Source organism: Tachysurus fulvidraco, chromosome 23 (genome assembly GCF_022655615.1).
Source record: "Tachysurus fulvidraco isolate hzauxx_2018 chromosome 23, HZAU_PFXX_2.0, whole genome shotgun sequence".
In the NCBI taxonomy this organism is placed as follows: domain Eukaryota; kingdom Metazoa; phylum Chordata; class Actinopteri; order Siluriformes; family Bagridae; genus Tachysurus; species Tachysurus fulvidraco.
Genome location: NC_062540.1, coordinates 17,629,068 through 17,654,298, shown reverse-complemented (window position 1 = coordinate 17,654,298; position 25,231 = coordinate 17,629,068). Strand labels below are relative to the sequence as shown.

The following is a 25,231-nucleotide window of genomic DNA, read 5'->3' as shown; positions in this document are numbered from 1 at the left end:
GGCTAGAGGTAGGGCAAAAATAGCTGAGTTTTTTAAGATAATTTAAACGAATGTAGTACAGACTGTACTACAGACTTCGTAATAGATAGAAATGAAGAGGAACCTCAAATACAATCTATTACACCTCTCCTAAAAATAACCCAAAAAATATGCCTTAACAGATATAAGGAGAGAATGGAGTAGAGGAGTTAGACAGTACACCTGGGTTAAAATGGATAATAAGCTTAGCCGGGCCAAATTAGACAGATTATATATTAGCAAAACCTGGACCAGTAGAATAATGAATGTTTCCATTATGCCAAATGCTTTATCAGACCGTCATATGGTCACCGTTGTTGTAAACGGTGATTTGGCGTTTCAATGTGAAGTTGTTACACAGTGTTGTAATGTAACAGAGTACAAATACTTCATTACTGTACATAAGTAGAAATTTCCCGTATCTGTACTACACTATTTAAATTTATGTCAACTTTCACTTTTACTCCACTACATTTCCTAGATAAAACGTAAACTTTTACTCCGTTATATTTCCAATAAGCATCTTCGTTACTCGTTACTATAAAATAAAATCAGAAGAAATGTGTGCGACTGCAATAAGGGAGGTTTGGCGAATCACTGCTCCTAGATTGTGTTACGCACGTCCGTGCACGCTCTACGGAGAAGCACATGAACGCGCAGCATGCACGTGCAGTCAGAGCTGGAGGCGTTTATCTATAACGGCGGCAACCAAAAGCAACCAAAAGCAGTGAAATGTCACTATTCTTGTTACCAGCGTTGATAGCACAAACAAAATATTAATGCAATATCAATACTAAATAAAAATAACATTTATTGATTTGGTCTTTGTCTTGTGAATATTTGTATATTAGTGACTGCATTCATCGGACACACTGTTTGTAGAGAATGCACACATACATGAACTGATTTGATTCAAGACTGGCATCATTACATCATGCATAAAACTTTGGTGTCCACTTTTGCCATTTTAAATAATACCATAACTTTTGGCTTACTATGTAGTCATATAATATATAATATAAAACTCTTCTTGTTTTAAATTCTCACTGAGGGCTAAAACCCCTAAAGATGAAACCCTAGAACCGCCCCTGGTCTTATGCCTACTGAAAATCACTGAAATTTTACTTTTTACTTTTACTTCAAATACTTAAGTACATTAAATATCAGAAAATGACTTTGGATACTTAAGTACATTATATATCAGATACTTTAAGACTTTTACTTGAGTAATATTCTAATAGGTGACTTTCACTTCTACCAAAGTCTTTTTCTAGTACGATACTTGCACTTTTACTCAAGTATTGCTTTCTAATACTTTATACAACACTGCTGTTGCAGGATGTTTTCTTTTGTAATTGTTTTAAAGTGTTTTGGGAAAATTGGAAAAAGAAATATTCAAAAAAGTGGCACTAGATGGCGAAATCAGCTTCCAGGACTTAACCGAGGCGATGGAACAGCTAGCTGCTGGACGGTCACCTGGCGTAGACAGGCTACATGCAGAGTTTTATAAACATTTTTGGGGAACTGTAGGAAAGGACTACCATGAAGTTTTAGCAGAATGTTTAAGGGACTCTTCCAATCAGCTGTCGGCGTGCAATTCTTTCCCTGCTGCTAAAAAAAGACGATCTGGGACTCTTGGAAAAACTGGAGGCCAGACTTTCTGCTCTGTGTGGACTATAGGATTCTTTTAGAATGCCTGACAAACAGATTGAAAGACCATTTAGCTTCACTTATTCAGAAATACCAAACATAGTGCATATTGTAGAATAGATACGTGATGTCATAGATTTTAGTTGTTTTAATGATTCTAACTTAGGTGTTCTTTCACTAGACCAAGAGAAAATGTTTGATAGGATATTCATTCATTCATTTATTCATTTTCTACCGCTTATCCGAACTTCTCGGGTCACGGGGAGCCTGTGCCTATCTCAGGCGTCATCGGGCATCGAGGCAGGATACACCCTGGACGGAGTGCTAACCCATCGCAGGGCACACACACACTCTCATTCACACACACACACACACACACACACACACACACACACACGCAATGGACAATTTTCCAGAGATGCCAATCAACCTACCATGCATGTCTTTGGACCGCAAGAACATGCAAACTCCACACACACAAGGTGGAGGCGGGAATCGAACCCCAACCCTGGAGGTGTGAAAAATAGTATAGTATTTTCACAGTATGAAAAATCTTCCTCAGCCAAAGGTAACTGGGAAAAGACAGAAGGTTTTATCATTATCTCTCTCTGTCTCTCTCTCTCCCTCCCTCCCCCCCTCTCTCCCTCCCTCTCTCTCTCTCTCTCTCTCTCTCTCTCTCCCCCTCTCTCTCTCTCTCTCTCTCTCTCTCTCTCACACTCTCTCCCCCCCTCTCTCTTTCTCTCTCTCTCCCCCTTTCTCTCTCTCTCTCTCTCTCTCTCTCTCTCTCTCTCTCTCTCTCTGTCTCTCCCCCTTTCTCTCCCCCTCCCCTCTCTCTCGCCCCGCCCTCCATCTCTCTCTCCCTCCTGTCTTGAATTTTAATAATTTTAATAAGACAAACAAATGCCGCTTTTTGTGCGACTGAGAAACCAGGAAGCCATCTGTCTTTCTTTACCATGTCACTTTTTTATGTACATCGTACAATGATAAATACTCGTTAAAGAAAACTTTACCATATTTACAGCAGTTACAGACAATTTTTTTCTGCTTAAACGGACATCCCGTAAAAGTCTTTCTGGAGGTTTTTACTACAGAAATTAAAACTGTATTATGTGGATGAGATTATTATAAATTTCATAGCTGAAAAAACTCAGAGCTGCTGTTATAAAAATGAATTAGCACCTTTCAACCCTTCAGAACTGTGATTTCAGTAGCGATGTGGTTATAAAGGGAAGAAATGCCACATCTGTTGTATACCTGAAGTGTCATGTTATTGTTTAAAAGCAGTGTCTGATTAAACTCTCTGTTTTCAGTGTAACTCAGACAACGATGGATTCTTCTGATATCGAGGATAACCGCATGATGACTTGGCTGTCTTAGGTAAAAGGAACAGGAAGCTGTGTGAGGATAATGAGAACTCCGGAGGGAATTGAGCCCAGACCAGGACACGAGAGTGGAACATGGATCTGGAAAATGACCAGATGTCTGACAGAGACGAGAGCAGCCCCTCGCTTTAGGTCTGACAAGTGCTTCTGTTGTGCTACTCCATTACAACACAGAGAGGCAAGGACATGGAGAGTATCAAGGAACGCTGTACACCAGACAGGTCCGATCACACACACACACACACACACACACACACACACACACACACACACACACACACACACACACACACACACACACACACACACACAGTATATACTATTATTTGGTTAGCATACATTTCCAACAGATGGCACAATGACACGCTACTCACTGACATACTGTACAGCTAGGTACGGTGACTCATACTCAAAATTTGTTCTCTGCATTTAACCCATACAAAGTGCACACACACATCAGTGAACACACACACACCGTGAGCACACACCTGGAGCAGTGGGCAGCCATTTATGCCGTGGCACCTGGGGAGCAGTTGGGGGGTTCAGTGCCTTGCTCAAGGGCACCTCAGTCGTGGTATCGCCGGCCTGAGACTCGATCCCACAATCTTAGGGTTAGGAGTCAAACTCTCTAATCATTAGGCCACGACTTCCCCACCCAGGCCATTACTTCCCCACCCTGCCCACGACTTCCGCACCCTGCCCACGACTTCCCCACCCTGCCCACAACATCCCCACACTGCCCACGACTTCCCCACCGTGCCCACGACTTCCCCACCCTGCCCACGACTTCCCCACCCAGGCCATGATTTTCTCACTCAAATGTAATACTGTATATGAAAGTAAAGACAATACAATACTGCACCTTGGTAAAGATGCTCCTCCCAAAGACCTGGACCTGGTCACCAAGCGGATGCTGTCTACATTTACTAGATATCGTGTCAGGATAGTGAAAAGACCAAAATAACATGAACACTCTTAATATAAACATGGCTGTCATGTCGATAAATCACAGCAGATCTTCCAGCTACTCAGAGGACCGAATAGACGTCGTACTGAATAAGCTTCACTGCTGCTGAGTTTAACCTGGGTTTGCTGTTTCCAGCAAAATATTAGAATTTGATTCAACCTTCCAGACCCGGAGCTTAATCGAACAGATTATCTGTTGAACGAGTGACATGATCGAATGATCAGAATCCTTATGATATTTATTTTTGCAACGCAAAAACAAGACATAGTTTATCATAGTGAACTCTTCGCTTGTCCGTGCCAGACCCATGGCTTCTCCATGTGGTTTTTGTAGGAGGGCCGTTACCTTATTATTAACTGTCAGCCATGGCAAAAGTCTTTTAATGCTCTTACTTATTTGATGAGACTAAGAATTAAATATGAAGCCAGACCAAGAGATGAAAAGATTTCTGTCATTACTGTGTGCATCATTCCATCATTGCATTGCATCATTGTGCACTTTGTACTTCACCCTCTCTGTCCATCTTTAAGTCCCTTTTAAAAACGTATCTCTTTTCTTCAGCATATCTGTAGTTTTCCTTTTCATTGTCTTCTTATTGTTTTCTAATTGTTCTATTATTGCTTGTTTTAGTGTTTTAGTGTGTATTATTGTATTGTTTAATTCTATTTTGCTTTTTATTAGTATCTCTTGTCTTAGTATCATTTTTTTCCTGTGTATTTTTACTAACACTATTTTATTGTACAGCACTTTGGTCAGTCCTGTGGCTGTTTTAAATGTGCTTTATAAATATAGTGAACATGATCTTGAACTTGATTACTTTGTACATACAAAACTCACCATCTATTTTACTGACCCATTATTCTTCTTTCTTCAAATATTCCATCAGGGCAGAAACTGAAGGGAGCAAAAGCACGAAGGTTTGAGGAGACAGAGGAGAGAGCAGGAGGAAGATAGAGCATGTGGAATGATGGTGAAACAGAAGAGAGAGAAGGACGGTGTCAGAAAGAGATTGGAAAAAAGGGAAAAATGGAAAAGAAGAGAATGTGATGGGGCAGAAAGCAGGTGTGTCACTCTTCTAATTCACTTATAAGCCAATTAAATGCTTTATATAATAATAATAATAATAATAATAATAATAATAATAATAATAATAATAATAATAATAATAATAATAATAATAATAATAATAATAATAATAATAATGGGGGGCACGGTGGCTTAGTGGTTAGCACATTCGCCTCACACTTCCAGGGTTGGGGGTTCGATTCCCGCCTCCGCCTTGTGTGTGTGGAGTTTGCATGCTCTCCCCGTGCCTCGGGGGTTTCCTCCGGGTACTCCGGTTTCCTCCCCCGGTCCAAAGACATGCATGGTAGGTTGATTGGCATCTCTGGAAAATTGTCCGTAGTGTGTGTGTGTGTGTGTGTGTGTGTGAGTGTGTGAGTGAATGAGAGTGTGTGTGTGCCCTGTGATGGGTTGCCACTCCGTCCAGGGTGTATCCTGCCTCGATGCCCGATGACGCCTGAGATAGGCACAGGCTCCCGGTGACCCGAGAAGTTCGGATAAGCGGTAGAAAATGAATGAATGAATGAATGAATGGATAATAATAATAATAATAATAATAATAATAATAATAATAATAATAATAATAATAATAATAATAATAATTATTAATATAAAATAACTTGTTTTCATGTTCTCAGTGTTACTCTCAGTCCCTGATCTAGTGAAGTAGCATGAGGATTTGTTTTTGGTGTTCTTCCTTAGAGCACATTTTGGTAGGTACTCACCACAGTTTAACGGGGAACCTGCTGTTCTTTAGATGCTCTGATTCGTTCCTCTAGCATCACAATTTGGTCCGTGTCAGAGTCCTTGCTTGGATCCTGTACGCTTGCCAAATTTTCCTGCTTGCAAGACATTCACTTTCAGAACTGACTGTTCTCATGTTACTCAATATATCACACCCTAGACTTGGTGCTATTGTAAACAAGTTATTCACTTCACCTGTCTCTTCACCTGACGCCGGAGCCGAACCTGTCTGTGGAGCAGCTGTCAGGAGATGAGAATGGAGGGATGGACCTGAAAGGCCTCGCAAAGGAGAAGAAGTCTGATTTCCTGCAACAGCTGTTCCGGTCCTTGGTTTTTCCTGCACCCTATGAGTCACCCAGCAATATGAGGTCCTGAGTTCAAGCAGATGCAGAAGAGACGCAGAGACACCCATCAGGCTATACACGACCACGCTGCATTACTCTGAGTGTGGTCCGGCTCTTATGGCTATTACAACACTCCCTCTGATGACATTGAGGAAGTCATGCTATGATGAAATGTCTCATTGAGAACGTTCGATTTCGACTTCTGTGATGGTGGCTTAGTGGTTAGCACGTTCGCCTCACATCTCCAGGGTTGGGGGTCGATTCCCGCCTCCGCCTTGTGTGTGGAGTTTGCATGTTCTCCCCATGCCTCGGGGGTTTCCTCCGGGTACTCCGGTTTCCTCCCCTGGTCCAAAGACATGCATGGTAGGTTGATTGGCATCTCTGGAAAAAATGTCCGTAGTGTGTGAGTGAATGAGAGTGTGTGTGTGTGTGTGCCCTGTGATGGGTCGGCACTCCGTCCAGGGTGTATCCTGCCTCGATGCCCGATGACACCTGAGATTGGCACAGGCTCCCCGTGACCCGAGAAGTTCGGATAAGCGATAGAGAATGAATGAATGAATGAATGATGGTGAGCTGGCCAGGTCCTGCTGCAGCAAAGCATCACCAATCCATAACACTTCCACCTCCATGTTTCACAGTCGGTATGAGGTTCTTTTGCTGTTCTTTTGCCAAAATACTGTATTTTGGTTTATGCCAAATATCCTCTGTTATGGTCTCCAACAATCTTGTCTGTCCGAAGCACATTATTCCAGAAGTCTTGGCCTTTGTCTCTGTGTTCTTTGGCAAACTTCAGTCTCGCCCTCATGTTTTTCTTAAACACAGAAGGTCTCCTTCTTCACACCTCCCATGATAATTAAAGTGTGAAGTCTCTTTCTGATTGTAGATTTATGCACTCAACTATAGCAAGAGCTTTCTGTAGGTCCTGTGATGATATTTTAGGCTTTTTGGAGACTTCTTTAATCATCTTGCAGTCTGATCTTGCAGTTGTTTTAAATGTTTTACATTTTCGGACAAATTCTATTGAGATCTTTTTATATCTCTTACCAGACTCATAAGCATCAATAATCTTCTTTCTGAAGGCCTCAGAGAGCTCTTTGGATCTCTCCATGGTGACACCGCTCACAATTAAGAGCAAACCAAACTAAATATCTGAGGATTAAATAAGATAAGCCTTCTTCAAAATGCTCTGTAACAACCTCCTAATAATTTGCACCAGTTGCGATACACCTGTAGGTTATTTTATACATTTTGAATAGAAATAAATGTGGGGTGTCCTTACTTTTTTTTTTCCAAGCAATTTGGTTATTTTATAGATCATTTATAAAAAAGACTTTTCATTGGTTTTATTTGTTTAGTAATATTTCTTGAATCTTTCAGTATCGTTAAAATGAAGATTAAAATGCCTGTATGATTAACTATTAAAAAAAACAACAAAAAAAAAACACACAGGCTATCATGGGGTGTCCTAATTTTTTCACATGACTGTATGTAGTCGATGTAATGACCTTCTGAATACCGGTATACCGTTAATTACATCTTCTCTGTTATCTCCAGTGTTTGGACTACATTATAAAACACCAAACCAGAAATTACTTTCAATAAAGTTATTTTATTTATTATTGACTTTTTGTAAATCAGAACCTTAATCCTAAAACCGTATTCAGTACAAACTACAAAGTTACTAAATGCAAATCAGACTAATTAATCAATATTTAACTTAACCTTGATTGGTTATTGGTAGAAATACTTTAATATATAGCCAGAACATTACTGTACACATTGAAATAATAAACAAAATATTTTATTTTGGTTATATTTATGAAGTAAATGAGTGCTGAGATTATGAAAGAAATTAATTTCTATTTATTTTCCATGTTATTTTGCTAGGGTTAATAGACTGCTTTAGACTGATTCATTAAACACTTGTATTAGTTACTAATACCAGGAAGTTGTGGCCTAATGGTTAGAGAGTCTGAATCGTAACCCTAAGGTTGTGGGTTCGAGTCTCGGGCCGGCCACGACTGAGGTGCCCTTGAGCAAGGCACCAAACCCCCCAACTGCTCCCCGAGCGCCGCAGCATAAATGGCTGCCTACTGCGTGTGTTCGCGGTGTGTGTGTTCACTGCTGTGTGTGTACACTTTAGATCGAATAAATGCAGAGAACGAATTCTGAGTATGGGTCACCGTAATTAGCCGTATGTCACGTCATTAATATTATTAGAGTTGAGTTAAAATCTCCATAGCACCAATATCTTTATGCTAAAATGCATTTTTAACTATATTTTACACAACTCAAAAAAATAAAGGGACAATTAACGTTCGCAGTACAGCACCAAGTCCTTTAAATCAGATATCCATTTGTTCAGTTAGGAAGTAAAAGTGATTGTGAATCAGTTTCACCTGCTTTGGTGCAAATGAAAGTGACAACAGGTGCAGACAGGTTGCCTAGAGTGGCAACAGCAAGACAAACCCCCAAAGAGGGCATGTTTTTACAGCTGGTGGATACAGACAGTTGTTCTCTTCTTATCCTTCCTGACTGAGCTGTCTCTAGTTTTGTTTCAGATTTCTGTTACTACTTGTAGCATGAAGCAGTGCCTAAAATCCAGTCAAGTGCTGTTGTAAGGAGGTTTGTGTATCTCACAGTTTCGAGAACATGTAGGAAATACCAGGAGACATTTAGTTACCCGAGGAAGCCAAGCAGGGTTGGTATCTGCTCCAATGCAAGCAGGAAGAGTGAAGCACTGCCAGACCCTTTAGCTGGCTACTGGTGTAAATGTTTCTGAACAGACTGTAGGAAACAGACTCTATGAGGGTAGCATGATGGCCCGATATCCTCAAATGGGACCAGGAGCGTAACAGAATTGGCCTCATGTGGCCAGAGTGTTTAGGTAGTTTCTGGATAACGAAGGCATTGATACAATAGACTGCCCCTGATGTTCCCCAGATCTGAATTAATTTGAGGATCTCTGGGATGTTATGCATCAGAGCCTCTAAAGCCAACAAGTAGTGCCACAGACTATCAAGGAGCTCAATGATACCCTTATCCAGGTCTGGGAGGACATTCTATACACACTATGGACAGACAAAGATTCACGCAAGTTGGATCAGAACTAGCTGGTTCAGATCCAGTTTATTCTCCACAACCATAAACTTATTGAACTCTACACTACACCGCTCGGACCATCATGTCTCACTAATACTTCACTATCTGTAATCACACTGCATTTCTGTACCACCCTGTACACTCCATTACATCTTTTATAATTGTATACAACTGTACATTTATTACTTACACTAGTTTACATCCATTTATGTATATTAGCTGTACATACACTGTATATTTCTTGGTTACTCTTGTATATACAATGTACACAATGCACAAAGCCTTCAGTGGGTTGATGATTTCGGTTAACATCAACCATTGTTTGGTTCCCAATGAATTACAAAATGTAAATAAGTATGGATTTTCAACTTGAATATTTCAATAATCGAGATCCAATGTGTGATTTAAGGGTTTCCTTATTTTTGCAATACAGCAATAAGCGAAAAGCCTGAATGTGTCCTGACTGCAGGAAAGGAGAGAAACCAGAAACCACCATGTTTTTTTTTATTTAATGAGTTACACTGAAAAAGAATTCATGGATCAACACGAAATAAATATAATGCATACATTTACAAACTGGTAAAAATTATAAACTTATCGTATTAACGTGGACATTATATCAGGATAAAAAAAAAGCTAAGACTCTTTTCAGTCATTTATTTAGATGCTCGATCTTTTCTTCAATAGTACATTTTTTTTTTACAGTTGCTTGTTAAAAATGCCCAGTAAGTGGAGGTCCACAAACATTAAAACATTATGGTGAGCACTTGTAAAAGACATTTGTATTATAAATAAATTGAACTGAACTGTAACACAGAAATGATTTAGTAATTTTTACTACTATAAGATAAGATAAGATAAGATAAGATAAGATATACCTTTATTTGTCCCACAATGGGGAAATTTCTCTGTTACAGCGGCAAAGAGAAAGAAATACGAATGTATAAAAGAATAGAGGCATGATATAATATACACAACACAATGCATACATACAATACAACATAAATACAAAGAAGAAGAAAAAGAGACCACGAGTAAGTAGTTACTCTAACAGACATATTACACACAGGTAATATTGACCCGTTTTTCAAATTTTCTCTTATTGCACGTGTTGTTTAAAATACTGTTATTGTTATTATTGCAGTTAAACAGTAATCTAGCGTGTAATTAAAATCATACCTGGATGTAATAAAAATCATACATCCAGGTGTTTTTGGTTATATTCATTTTATTGTGTTTGTTTGATTATTTATATATGCAGTATGGTTTCTATCGCTTTGTAGCATATGGGATGATTTTAATTCAGTGGTTAAAGCAGTCATTTCTATGCAGAAATCCCCAGTTGTCTAAACACAACACACGAGGACACTGAACTCTTGAATGAGTTGATTGTTCCATTGGACTGGATTATTCTTCACTTGGGACTGTTTTAATGGTTGAATATAGGACCAAACAAACACAGGAAAGCTCTGACTGTGTAAACAGTAAGCTTCTAGAAGAACATCCATGTTCTGTGATGTTGATGTTCAATGTCCTCCATTGTCAGGTGATTGTATAGGGAAGAGCTTTGTTGGCTCGTGCGCTGTTCTTTTATATCACGTGCTCGACGCACGTGCACAAGGCTATAGATAGGTGTAATGTCATAATCCTTGACGCATTTTGATATGCCGTTTGATATAAAACTTGGTTTTGTTTTTTGTTTTCACTGTTTGTTTGTTATAAATTTGATGCTTATGCCATTTCACCGCGAAAAGAACTGGACGAACTAGAAATACGTTTCCCAGAAAGCTGAGCTCTCGGTGTCACGAGCGGATTGGCTGATTGATTGGTTGCCAAGTATCACCTAATTCTCCGATGTAAACACATCAAAAATAAGGCACAAATAAACAAGAAACTAGACCAGAAAGTTCGAAAACTGTAAAAGCGAAATTCCTTTTATTTCCCAATTATTCCCAAATTAATCTCACATACTTTGTTTATTAATATAAATCAGAAATAATACTGTATATTACTGATGCACTGCCTGCTTTTATATTTCCCCTTTGTTTACCTTAAAATAGATTTTTCAAAATTGTATATACTTAATTCGCCTATTATGAGAGTTTCCTCTCTAATATAACCACCACACACAAACATTTTTATACGCCAGAAAAACCTCTTTCAAAACAGCGAGTTTAATACACGGTTCTGGCAACCTCGGTTGCTGGTCGCCTTCTGCCTTCTGTCTTTTCTGCACCTTTAAACCTACCCGCTGCCCTCGCGCTGTGATTTGCTTCAGAAAAAAAGCGCGTAACCAACCAGAGCCTAGGCCACAACACGTGCAAACCAATCGGCGCAAAGGACCTATTTGCATATTATCCCAAAGAACCAATCGGAGCGCGAGTTGATGTCTGAGCGAGCGCCAAAGTGTCCAATAGTAGAGCTAAGAAGCAGCATATTATTAACATGTTATTACAGGAGGTGTTTTAGATATTGATCCAGTATTCTGTCGTAGTTACAAACTCTCTCACGGGCTTAAAACGCGGACCTGTTAAACTCTACTGTTTAACCAGTGCAAACAAACAAACCCGGAAAAATGCCGAAGAGGAAGGTAAGACGTTTATAATTCGTGTTTTATCGTTGTTTTACCACCACACTAACACGATTCCAGGCACTCGGCGTTCTCGGCTTGTTATCCATCCAAAATGTCGTTAGGATTTAACCGTTAAGTTTTTCAAATTGGTGCCGTTTTCGGCTCCAACACCGTTACAGTCGGACGTTATTACACACGCACACACACGCACACACACATCCTTCTGGTCTGTTTTTTATTCAGTCGTCGTCAGTTGCAGGTTTTCCTCCATGATAGTGGCTCAGAATGTCACTGATGCGATGCTCTGCGTCCATTTTGTTTTTCGCCTCAGCTTTAAACGCGACTTTCTTTTAATAAAACCGCCGGATATCTGATCGATTTCTGAAGCTATTATTATTTATTTAATAGCCCTCTTTGAACCGACAACCCCCCCCCCTCTTCTTCCTCCTCCTTCTCCTTCTCCTCCTCCTCTTCTTCCTCCACCTCACACAAACACACGCGCAGACCCGTATGTAAGCGAATGGCACATCAATCACACACACAAGCGAGAGCGCGCCTCGGGAACGCGCCCCGCGCGTGACACTGACCAAAAAAAAAGCCTCAAAAAACGTCCAGAATAACTTGCTGTTACAGGTGATAGATCGTAAAAAACGTGTTTAAACGCGATCAGATTTAAACACAGCTGAAGTCGGTACAGGTGAGGGCAAAAATAAGTTCTTGAACAGACACGAGGTGCGCGTGCTTGTTAATGTTAGATGTCAGCGCAGTATATTGAAAGTGGACCGAGCGGCAGAAAAGTCGCGCATGCGCAATATAGTCATGTGGAAAATAGGGAGGTTTACACATAATACTGCTAATAGTAGTCTTTTTTTGTTTTAAATAAATAACATTGGCGTAATTGTACCGAATTACAATAAACATAATAAATATACGTTTCGATTTTACAGTCTAAAGCGGTGTTCTGTAGTAGTAATAATGCCAGTAATAATAATAGTAACAACCACAATAATCACGATGTTAACAACAATATTAATGATTTCAATAACACAATTATTATTCATAATAATTAATAAAAAAAACATTAACAGATAACTAATTCTGATCATAACAACAATGATAGAACTAATAATAATAATTATTATTATTTGTAGATATATCAGCATTAGTATAGTCCTGTATATAATAAAATTTCGCTTTTAAGGCCAAACATTCTTTATTTCCAAAATTACACTTCTTTTTAAGATGACTAATTATTGTGTTTTTTTTCTTCTACTAAGTTGCTACATTTAGTCTGATGTATTCACCAGTTAATAATAATAATAATAATAATAATAATACTAGTACTAATTATAACATACTGATGATTGCATGTTATAAGGACAGGGACAGGTTGAACCTTTCAGTTTTCTTGCATGTATTTCCATTTTTTGTTGTAAATACACGTTTTCCCTCCCATAAGATTTGAATATCTGTTTAAAGGTAAATAAAAGTTCCAGAGTGACAGGTTTGTGGCGTGATGAGGAAGTTAATAAAGAACTGTTACTTCTTAAGCCACCTTTACACTGGACTGGACAATCAGTGACAGTTATGTTTCAGGACACACACCTTAAAATCATGCTCTGGTGATTTAAAAATATCTAAAGCAGCAGGCAAAGCAAACATGAATAAATTAGCAAAAAAAAAAATGCACAGAAGAGGAAAGGACACAGGATGGGACACTTCTTTGTGCTAGCTTTATCTAGTTACACTTGGACCTGTGAATTCTTGAGCTTCTCTCTTGTGCTCATTATGTATAGTTTTGTAGACAGGCAATTTGTTAGGTAGAAAAAATACAAGGGGTAAAAGTGTCATGTATTGTCAGTAATGTCATTTAGAATCTAGATATTTATATATTGTGGCATGGAAAGCTGGAGCGAGGAACAATACTTTATTGTTATGTGGAACATCAACACATGATGACGATGATTAATGCATCGCAATAACAACAGCAAAGATTTCTTTTAACTTAAACTGAAAATGCAGAACATTGACTCGATTAAAACTCAGACTAGGAGTAAACAAAGAAAAAGGTGAAGTTAACCAACATGGCTGCTCACAACATCAACAGTAAACAAAGAAGCGCTTCTTTAATTTAAATGAGTCTTGTAAATGTATAAATATTCACTTTCCATCAGTTAACATGCAGTCGTTTGCTTGTTAAAGCTATAACACTTCCTTAGACTGTTCACTGTTTTAGGAGATAGATAAATCTCTCTGTTAGCTGGCAGAAGATGAACACAAAAGACGAGTACCGTATTACATACTTATACCATAATACTAATTATTACAGCACAGTTATTGCATTAGGTATTGCGTAAAAAGGCACTGTATATTTCTTGCAATAATTGTATAATGTGCTATTGCTTGAAAACGATTTATTTAGCATAATTATGGTTATATTTCACATGTACAGTTAGAAGAGATGATGTGTGTGTTTTGATTGGTATTTACATGCTGCATAGCAGAAAGTAAACACAAGCAGCACAGAGGAACTCAGTACTGAACATATGCTGACAAAGTGCTTATTAAAATTCTAATAAATGATGAATATTGTTTGTGTGTGTGTGTGTGTGTGTGTGTGTGTGTGTGTGTGTGTGTGTGTGTTCTTTCAGTCACCTGAGGGAGCAGAAGGAAAAGACTCTACTAAAGTCACAAAGCAGGAGGTAAGTTCCACACACACACGCACACACACACACACACATATTACACATGACTACACACAAGTGTAGTTATGTTTGTTTATATTTTGCACATTTAGAAATGTGTATCTGCTCAATTAATATTTAAAAGTTTAATATTTAAAAGTCACTCAGAATCACGAAGGTGAGCCAAAAGAAAATATTAAAAGTGAGACATCATGGAGAGAAAGTGTAAATATAATTTATTAAACTTGTAGCTGCAAAACTAAACGTGTTTTTCTGGTCTATTATTCTCAGTAGCTCCTTTGACGCACTCACATATGCAAGTGTGTCTTTATTTATAACTTAAAGACAATGAAATGCTCTCACATAACGATTATACAATCTTTTTGCCTCTTTTACTCATTGTCTTTCTCTTCCTTTCTTTGTCATTCTGTCTGTCTGTCTCAGCCCACTCGGAGGTCAATGCGCCTGTCCACGGTAAGTTTCCACTGAATTATATACTGTATATTTAAATGTGGACAAAAAATACTTCCTAATTTATTCCACCTGGTGAGAAAAAGCTGATTTATAAATGCTGTTCACTATTCATACGCAGTGAGGATGCTGTGCGTGCACTTTGTTGTTTGTTTTTTTCGCTCAGGAGTTAACGACACATCCGTGTGTCAATATCGCACCATGTGACTGACCACAACAAAATGAGCAAACTCAGGTTGTGTCTTACGTCACATATTTATTTTGTCACTTGTATATTACAGCACAGTTCAATTCTTTTCGTCGTGTATCCCAGCATGTTTGGAAGCTAAAGTTAGAGCACAGGGTCCCTGGAGCATTGTGGGTTAAGGGCCTTGCTCAAGGGCCCAACAGTGGCAGCTTAGCAGTGCTGCGGCTTGAACCCCAACTTTCTGATCAACATCCCAGAACCTTAACTGTTTGAGCCACCAACATTCATTCATTCATACAGTTTTTTTTTTATCTCTGCAAGTGAAAAATGAAAATTTCCAGCCTTCGTTAGCTTAAAGCAGGTTCGTCACACCTCCAGGAAGCACGTTACGTTTACATACACACACCAACAAAAGCCTCGTGTATTGCAAAGATCAGCTGGAAATCGTGTAGGCTTATGGTGTTCCGTCTACAGTTACTATTAACATGGACTTTTATGACACCATTTTCAAGCACACAAAATTCACTGTATTCGTGACAGTTATTCCTGAATGGTCCAATGCTTTGTATTCATATAGGCATGAATTAAACCTCAGGTGGTGAAAGGAGACGGTTTTGATATAGAGAGCGTTATAATCTGACAAAAAGAGGATTGTTAAAGACTGTGGAACATCAGGAAATATCAGAAGTGTACAACGCTTTAGCTTGATTTGGCTCGAGTAGTAATTAGTGTTTAAAGTCTCTGTCTTAAATGTGTTAGTTTGGTCCTCACGGCCATCCAGTTCTCTGCATCAAAACTAACCTCTGCTATCCTGTAAGTGCTCAGGGGCAGATCTGACCACCAGATCACAAAGGGCAGATCTGACTACCAGATCACAAAGGGCAGATCTGACTACCAGATCACAAAGGGCAGATCTGACTACCAGATCACAAAGGGCAGATCTGACTACCAGATCGCCAACTTCTTCTCGGATGCCTGCTGTAGTGAATCTCTACATCACTCACAGCACACAGCGTAGAGAGATTCCTGCTAAGAGCATCTGTGTATATGTTATAGATGCTGCATTGTTCATAGAAAATACGCCACAAAAGTTGCTTTAAAAGTCACACAGATGTCACTTTTTAAAATGTTGCAGTTCCGCAAAACGTGCCTTATGTCTACAACTTTTCCCAAGAAAATATTGGTTACTTGTCTTATTTATTTTAATGTACTTTTTATGTTATTGTTTGTAATAAAAAACTTCATGGTCTTGTTTTTTTCTCATTAACAGAAACCGACTGCTCCTAAACCTGAGACCAAACCCAAAAAAGCTGCAGCTAAGGTATCAGCACACACACATACACACACACACATATACACATAAACACACACATATACACACACACATATACATACACACATATACACACACACATATACATACACACATATATATACACACACATATACATACACACACATATATACACACACACATATACATACACACACACACACAGACACATATACACAGACCACCTCTTCAAGGAGGTCTCGGTACGCTTGTTTGGTCCGCTTTTGGTGCGCACCAGAGTTCGATTGCTGCATTCTCACCTGCCCAAACGAACCGCACCAAATGAGCAATCGAACTCTGGTAAGATTCAACCGAACTAAACAAGGCAGGTGTGAAAGCACCCTAAAAGTAAAAACGGGATTATTCATAGTGAACAGAGGAAATATAAATAGACAAAGTTATGCAGTGACCTGATGATATGGATGTAGAATGACTGCTAGTCAGTTTCTACGAGGAACCGTAGACTTTTCTATTCTCTCTTTTTACCTCTTCCCAGGAAATTATTTTGCTTTGTGGTTGGCAATGTACACATTTATACGTGTGTTTTTTTCCAGCAACATGATCCAGTCTGTGATTTCTACCAGTTTGTAAGCCAAACGATTACATAATCAGATGTGGAAGTTACGCATAGCCATAATTACAGCCGTAGAGAAATTTTACAAGTTTTACTTCTGGCTTCGAGAAAAGACCCGATTCAAAGACGGATCCGTCTCCATCTAACGGTTACGTTACAGATGACAAATTTGCACGTTAAATGAATTTGTGAATGTTTTTTTGCTGTTTTACTTGAACGGCAGACAGCCATAGCGGCTCGCGTTGTTGTCATGGCGATACAACAACCCCTCCCCCGAGTCCCAGCTCCACTCCAGTGGAGTCGAGTCGCTCTGCTGTGATCTCACCTTTAACACTAAAGTTTGTTGTTAAGAGACTTATTCAGGGAAAGAACAGGGACTCTCGGACTGTCCTGGGATACGAACTCAGTGTTTTAGTAACACGATCTTTACTGAAAAGATAAGACCACAAGACCTTGGGTAGGTTTGCTTACAGGAAGGAAGAGAAACTCAGTAGTTCATCATGAGAAATTAGTAGAGACTTGGAACAGGAAGAATTAAAGCCACCGTTGCTAAAGCTGCTGGACATAATACCCATCCCCCATGAGGTTAATTGTAGCTTATACCACAGCTGGGTTTAGTTCTGTTATCTGATTGGTAGGAAGGTGTGTGTCATTTGTGTGTAACAACACGGCTCGGACAGGACTGGCAGTATCTACACATACGGCACAGCAGACGTACAGGAAGAAGCTCAGCTATAAGACTACAAAGACCATTTAAAGCTCAGAAATAAGCCTAGGGTCAAACAGGTTTCATAAAGGAGACATTTATATATATAACTTTCATATATGTTTATAGAGAGAAGAAGAGAGAAAGAGAGAGAAACAGAGAGAGAGGCTGGCCAGGGAATCACAGCTGTAGTATAAGTGATAAGAGGAACACACTTGTCTTTCGGTAGCATTAAATCTTACCTATAAACAGTTCAAACTTGTTCCATGTTGTTTAATCAGTAAACTTTGTAGTTGTCAAATGTGTTAGAAGTGAAATAACACGAAAACCAAAAAAATTGTAATATATGCTAGAAGGAAAAGATCGATTATATACTAAGAAAATATGGAAATGTGTAGAGCTGGTTAAAGTTATATGTATATGCCGATTTCCAGACCTAAAATTTAAATATTTAAACTTTAAAATATGTGCAAACAGAAAATTATTTTAACTTGCAAATTGGTAGATATTCAAAGGACTTAATTTGCATGAAAACTAATGTTAGGCTAAGACGTGAGGTTAGTGTTCGTTTGGACGGCTTCAAATCAAACGAAATCCAACCTGCTTCCCTTTGTATTTTTTTTTAGAAATTTGATCCAAATACGTCACAATATACATTTTCTCCTCATATTCAACGTTACTCTATCGAACGAGGCTATCTGTGTTTGCCTTCCTTTGTGTCAAATTTTTAAAGGTCGTCGATGTTATTTTGTAGTAAATTAAACACTTGTGAAGTTCTAGAAAGAAACCATCAATGACTGGGTTTTTTATTTCCATACAAACACCTCATGCTATTAATTAGTTAGCAGTCAGATTTAATGTTGTGAAATGTCACAAAATGCTGACACCGGAGACTCCTTCCATAAATGTTGGATACGCATCTCCATGCGTGTGTAAGTTGTTGCTATAGCAACACTGAAGTATTAGAAGGAGCAAATTACAGCTGCGGAATCAAGAGTCACGTGCCAGAAAAAAAACAACAACAAATATTTATTCGGTAGTAGTCGGACATAAGGAATATATATGTATGTATGTGTGTGTGTGTGTGTATGTCGAGCTGATACACCGTGTTCCGATTGTTGTTCCCAGAAGGCATCTGACGAGAAAGTGGTGAAAGGAAAGAAGGGCGGAGCCAAAGGGAAGAAGGAGGAGAAAGAGGCGGTGCCCGCTGAGAATGGAGAGACCGAGGCCGAGGGGGTGAGAGAGTTACTTCTTTCACTTTTATTAGCATACAAGTTTTGGATGTAGCAGTTTTTACAAAGCATTGTGGGTAATAATGATTTGTCTTGTAGAAGGTTTAAGGATGATTCCACGATCTGGGTCTATTTTGTGTCTCACTGATATTACATTTCTTAATAAAGAAGTAAATCAAGATAGAAGATGTTTTAAACATAGAAAACATATTATAACCTATTATAGCATATTTTAGCATATTAATATTTATTCATATTAATACTTTCTGTGTTTAGAAAACTGTGTTTGCAAATTCGCTCTACAGTAAATATACCTTATTTAAAAATATCAGTTTAACATTTTATTTTATTTTTTTTGCATAAACAATCTGTCAAAACGTCACTAAGCTCCGATACCCGAACACGTTCGCCACCGTGTTTGCCTCATTGCTGTCACACCTGAAGATCAAGGGAAAATTCCTAAAATTCATTTTTCTTGTCATTTTTGCCTGTTGTTTATTTTAATGATACTGTATTATTGTGTGACATGGTCAAGCCTGTTAGCCAATATATTAAAAATAAAATACATATTAATATATAGTTGAGAAATGTTTATAGGAATGTTCTTAATGTCCTCATGATATTAACATGGCTGCTGCTTCACCACAATGTTGCGTATTCGCTAATTCTTCGCTAAACAAACTCGGTCCTCGGACCAAAATTAAATTTGGGCAATTTCAGCAAAGAAATTTTGTTTTTAAAAAAAAAAAAAAAAAAAAAGATAGATAGATAGATAGATAGATAGATAGATAGATAGATAGATAGATAGATAGATAGATAGATAGATAGATAAATGCAAATTGACTTTTATTGTTCAAATGCAAGTCTTTTCAGCAGCGCAGTCGTGGAAACATGGTGCACAAATGTAAAGCACTGAAGCGGCATGTAATAAAGGCTTGAGCTTCAGTAGTCACATGTGTTCACGTGGCTTTGTGTAACAGCACTCAGCAGCGTCTCTTCTGTCGTCTAAGTACGGCGGGATATTAACATATTAAGATCGACAGAAAACCGTTTTAAACTTTCTGCCTTTCTGTTCGAGCATCACTTTACTTAATCATACCATCTAACTCTCATTTACCAACATTTCTGCCTCTCTCTCACACACACACACACACACACACACACGTAGATCTGCATCTCTCGTTCGTCTGTCACCGTGTCAGCTCCGAGAAGCCCCTCCCCCACTACGCTGTCCATCACAGGACAGAAGGAGACAGTGAGAGTAAAGGGTACGAGAGTGTGAAGAGTGACACTGCCGTGTGTGTTTGGACGTGTCACCGTGTTCAGCTCTACGTCTGCCTCGTGTCTTAGCTGCATTCACACTTTCCACACAAATATCTTCCGGTGAATACGTTAGTTAAGGAGAAATCGTTTTGGGGATTTTTTTTTTTTAAGTTTGTAGAAATTTAGAAAAACATATAGAAAGCTTTGACTTTCCTGTTGACGCTTCCGCAAGATACTGTGAAATTTTTCCAGAACGGTTTTATAAACGGTTTATATAGTTCCGAGCAGCCGTGTAAAACGTTAGGCATATTCTTTAACTTTTTTAGTATTAACATTTTTCATTAAAATTGAAAAAATTTTAATTTTTTATCCGTTTGAGCCTTAAATACTGTTTTTTTTCTTTTCTTATTAAATTAATTTTTAATACATTTTTTCATGTATTTTAGCCAATTAAATTTTCTGATTAAATAAAGTCCTGTTGTATTGCTGACTGTTTGAGATCAGACCTATACAATTGGATAGAATATTTCTGTCATCTTGCTCATCGCTCACCCCACCAGTCCAATTAAATGCTCTCTGGAACTTTTGCCCCGCCGCCAAACCCAGCGCTACATCGCAGCTTGTTGTTAGCAGTAAACATGGTTTGTTGATGTTTGCTGATCTTTGTTCGCCGTACGTTTCAAACGAACCACTAGCACGCCTCGAACGCTATTGGCTGCTGTGTAAGAACAATCAGGCTGCTGTGTGATTCACATTACATTTATCTTTTATACAACTGAGCAGTTAAGGGTCTTGCTCATGATCCCAACAGTGGCAGCTCGCCGGCCCTGGGATTCGAACCCACAGCTTTTCGACCCGCCGCCCATTGTCTTAGCCACCAAACTACCAATACCTCTTCTGCCCACTTTAATAAAAGGTCATTTGTGAGGCAAATAACAGCTAAGGGGCCATTTCACGAGGAGGTTAGATCGTGAATAAAGCCATTGCGGTTGTGGTAAGATCTATAATTAATGTCTGTTTTGTTAGTCAGGCTATTTGTGAGGGTGAAAATGATGCCTCTATCTTTATTGATTACTTAAAGTAGCATTCCTGTTTTAAAAAAAAAGAATAAAGTTTCATAAAGACATTCATGTGCTATTAAAACACTGAGTGTTGCTGGTTATCCCAGTGTCTGTTTTTGGCATCAGAGAAAGTTGTAGTATTTTATAGTAGAGTTGAATAGGGCTGTCAGTGTGAATGATAATAATAGTGTTTGTCTTGTATTCACACGTCACACTGCTGACCTTAATTATACAGGACGTTGTTCATTCATTCATTCATTTCTTCATTCAGAGAGATAAACCTCTAACTACTCGATGCTCAGACTGTGTATTTTTGCACGTGCCTGCTGTTAATTGAGTCCTGGATGTTGGCTAATACCGAGACTGCTAATGGTAACAAGTCAGAAAGGAAAATGAGATCAGTGCATCGCAAGATCGAACGCGATAACTCAGTACACAACGTACACAACAGGCTCAAGGCGGATAAAACTGAAGATTTTTAGATATATAATGTTTTATTATTTATCATTCAGTTTAATATTAGAAACAAACAAATAAACTCACTGTACAACCGTCGACTATTGGTTTAAAAAAAAGATCGTTTTTACAGCAGGTTGTCTGTTTTCCACGCCAAAGTGTACATTTTGTACGGCCGGCTGTACAAACTTTTGAATCTCGATAAAACAAAGAACAGCGGTGTCGATGAATCTGCTCAGAATTCTTTTGGAAGTGGGTGGGATTGGCGACCCTTCTGTAGGAGTGATTGGGATTGGTCAGAATTCCCTTTAGATACAGTGGGGTTGGTGTATTTTCTCTAGGAGTGGCAGGGATTAGTCAGAATTCCTTTAGTAACACCCAGGACAGGTAAATTGTCTGTGGGAACAGGCAGGAATAGTCAGAATTCCCTCAAGAGCAGGTGGGATTGATTATGAGTTTCTGATGCAGTGGGTGGGATGAGTCGGAATTCCTCCTGGATGATTGGTTGAGCTCCTTCATTTCGGATTAGTCAGAATTCCTTCTTGAGGAACGGATAAAACGGGATTGTGGCGGGATTGGTCAGACGTTCTACAACTGCGAGTGGGGTTGCTTAAAATGAATAGTTTTGAGCGTAACGTTATTGGACGACTTATATTCCCTCTACGTTTACGCCTAAGGCACCGTGTCCCATGATGTCGGGTTGCCGCACCGCCTCCAGGGAGCCTCCTCTTTTATCAGCATGTAACAGAATTTAGTTTAAAGCCTAAGTCAGTCATGTAGGTTGCGCTCCTATTAACTAACGGAGATTGTTGTGTAGCTGTGTGGTTTGGATGCTTTATCTATGTAAAAGCTAAGAATGAATGAATAATAATATTATTTTTTGGCTTTGCAGCGTTCTTTCCGAGTAACACAAGTGTATGGACGTGTCTCCTCTCACACGTGTGTTTGTGAGAAACTGACCCGAGTGCTTTTGGTTTGAACTGGATTTCCAACTAACACAATCTGCTACGTTCTCACAGCAGGAAAATTCAACACGTACAATATGGTGATCCCTGTTTCTCTTCCTCTTTCTCTCCATTCAGGAATCTGCGACCAATGAGGCCGAGGCAGAAGATAAGGAGTGACTCGAGTTGGTTTTCTGGGGAATGGAAAAGACTTTTTTTTATTCTTTATTGAGTATTTTGTAAGATTCTAACTTTTTTTAGACTTGTCATTGTAGATTTACTTAGCAAGCTCACACTCTTCCCAGACGTCCCTGTTCCACCCTGTTATCACCGGATCGGACAGATCTGTCCACAAAAAACAAGAAAACCTTTTTTTTTCTCTCCCCCCCCCAAATGTTTCACCACCAGCAGCAGCAGCCATATCAGTTCATAACTTTTTAGTCAGTCGGAGTCCTGCGTCCCCTCCAGTAACGTAACAACACGTGCTTAATGTTTGTGCCACGCTGAATGAGTCATCTGGACATTCAGGATCATGAGTTTAGTGTGTATTTTTAGTCTTCTGGGTTTTTCAATTATAATCTCTTGTATAATGTATAATAATAACGTCGCTCAATAAGAAAAAAAATTGCGTTACATTTTTTTTATCCTCTTTAATATACAGATCATGATTTGTGTATAGTTTTTTTTTTTTTTTTTAAATTTGATAATTTGAACATGACCCTTAAGGAAACGGCACATAACCATAGCAATAAACGCAGGGTGCTGAGAGTGACGTTCGTTCTGAACCTGAACCTGTCGTGCTTGTGGAGATCCGCCTGCCTGGCTGGCTTGGGATATTGTCTGTGAAAATGTTTTCAAATAAAACCATGAAAGAAAAAGAGCTGCTGTGTGTGTGTGTGTGTGTGTGTGTGTGTGTGTGTGTGTGTGTGTGTGTGTGTGTGTGTGTGTGTGTGTATGATTGTGAGTGTATGTGTGTCACTGTCTGAGTTTAGATTTTTAACCTGTTGGGTGCAAACTGGTGAGCATTTAACCAGCAGCCACAAAGGCTTTTCACTGGGTTTCTCTACATGCGACACAGGCACGTAATCCTAAACCATCACTTTCACACACACACACACACACACTCACTAAATACAACTGCTGATGTCAGGAAGTGGTAGGTCAGCAGTGTTACAAAGAGATGGGAACAGAAGGAGGAATTTAAAGGCCTGGTTCATGTTGGTCAGCCATGAAATCAGACAATAAACTCCTAGTCTTATGTAAGGAATCAGAAAGAGAACTGGGTTTATTCAGGCGGAGTTCTACATCGCTTGTCTTGGATCTTTGAGGAACTGATAAAGTAATACTTCGATAAGTGATATACTGTTAACGGAATTCTCGATATGTCTTAACTTACTGTCTTAAGACCTACACAGATCTGTATAGTACATTTTTCTTTTTTCTGTGTAAATTCAATCCAATTTCAATTCAGTTTTATTTCTATAGCACTTTTAATAATGGATGTCGTCTCAAGGCAGCTTTTCAGAAGAGACGAAATACAGTATAATACAAAATGTTTATTATACAAAGATTAATATTATACAGATGTACAAGATTAATATAAGTCTTATATTTAAACGTGTTTGTATTTATCCCAGGGGCACGGTGGCTTAGTGGTTAGCACGTTCGCCTCACACCTCCAGTGTTGGGGGTTCGATTCCCGCCTCCACCTTGTGTGTGTGGAGTTTGCATGTTCTCCCCGTGCCTCGGGGGTTTCCTCCGGGTACTCCGGTTTCCTCCTTGGTCTAAAGACATGCATGGTAGGTTGACTGGCATCTCTGGAAAATTGTCCGTAGTGTGTGAGTGTGTGTGTGAATCCTGCCTTGATGCCCGATGATGCCTGAGGCTCCCCGTGACCCGAGGTAGTTCGGATAAAGCGGTAGAAAATAATGAATTAATGTATTTATCCCTAATGAACAAGCCTGAGGTGACTGTGGTGAGGAAAAACTTCATTAGATGGAAGAGGAAGAAACCTTGAGAGAAACCAGACTCAAAAGTGAACCTCATCCTCATTTGGGTGACACCGGAGGGTGTGATTATAAACTGTTATAAACACCAGAGAGTGTTATTATAAATAATGTCCTTTCTACAGTCAGATACAGTCTGATAACTGTGTATTGATGAGGAGGTTGTCCTCAAACACCACATGGAGTTGTCATCTCTTTAAATGTCCGAATCCTCATAAAACTGGAGCTGCTACATCTCTAGATGCCTCAGGATCCTCATAGGGTTGATGCCTCTTATCACTGAAGGTCTGAAACCTTCATGAAGCGGAACACAGCTGGAGCTGGTACAGTGTCTGGATGCCTCAGGATGGGTAGAAAAAGAAGAAGCTGTAACTTTATGTTTTCCACCAGATGATGTTATACAGAATGACTTGAATGAAGTCTCAAAGCTCAATGTATTTATCCAAGTAGTAGTTCAGTAAGTCACTGAGTAT

The 25,231-nt window shown here is 39.0% G+C and overlaps 1 protein-coding gene and 1 long non-coding RNA gene across 3 annotated transcripts in view; both read left to right on the top strand.

Moving 5' to 3' along the window:
* The window catches only part of LOC113658912, an 11,181-nt gene extending 6,077 nt beyond the window's left edge, over positions 1–5,104 (top strand). The window contains exons 3-4 of the long non-coding RNA XR_003444507.2: positions 2,979–3,271; positions 4,904–5,104. This is a non-coding gene — a long non-coding RNA (uncharacterized LOC113658912). The remainder of the gene's footprint in view (positions 1–2,978; positions 3,272–4,903) is intronic.
* A 6,595-nt stretch (positions 5,105–11,699) lies between these two features.
* On the top strand, positions 11,700–23,632 carry hmgn3 (high mobility group nucleosomal binding domain 3). Of its 2 annotated transcripts, none has more exons than XM_027171381.2 (6): positions 11,700–11,859; positions 14,493–14,543; positions 14,970–14,999; positions 16,454–16,504; positions 18,928–19,032; positions 22,891–23,632. In XM_027171381.2, exons 1-6 carry the CDS (start codon positions 11,845–11,847, stop codon positions 22,930–22,932), a joined length of 294 nt encoding a protein of 97 aa, XP_027027182.1. In that variant the 5' UTR covers positions 11,700–11,844; the 3' UTR covers positions 22,933–23,632. The 2 variants fall into 2 exon arrangements, with proteins under 2 accessions (XP_027027182.1, XP_027027181.1); XM_027171380.2 differs by having other exon boundaries at positions 11,701–11,859; positions 18,925–19,032.
* Positions 23,633–25,231: the final 1,599 nt, after the last annotated feature.

Coding starts and splice junctions, on each gene's coding strand:
- hmgn3 (XM_027171380.2), top strand. Junction 15,000..16,453: donor GGTCAATGCGCCTGTCCACG/GTAAGTTTCCAC, acceptor TCTCATTAACAG/AAACCGACTGCTCCTAAACC. Junction 19,033..22,890: donor GAGAGACCGAGGCCGAGGGG/GTGAGAGAGTTA, acceptor CTCTCCATTCAG/GAATCTGCGACCAATGAGGC.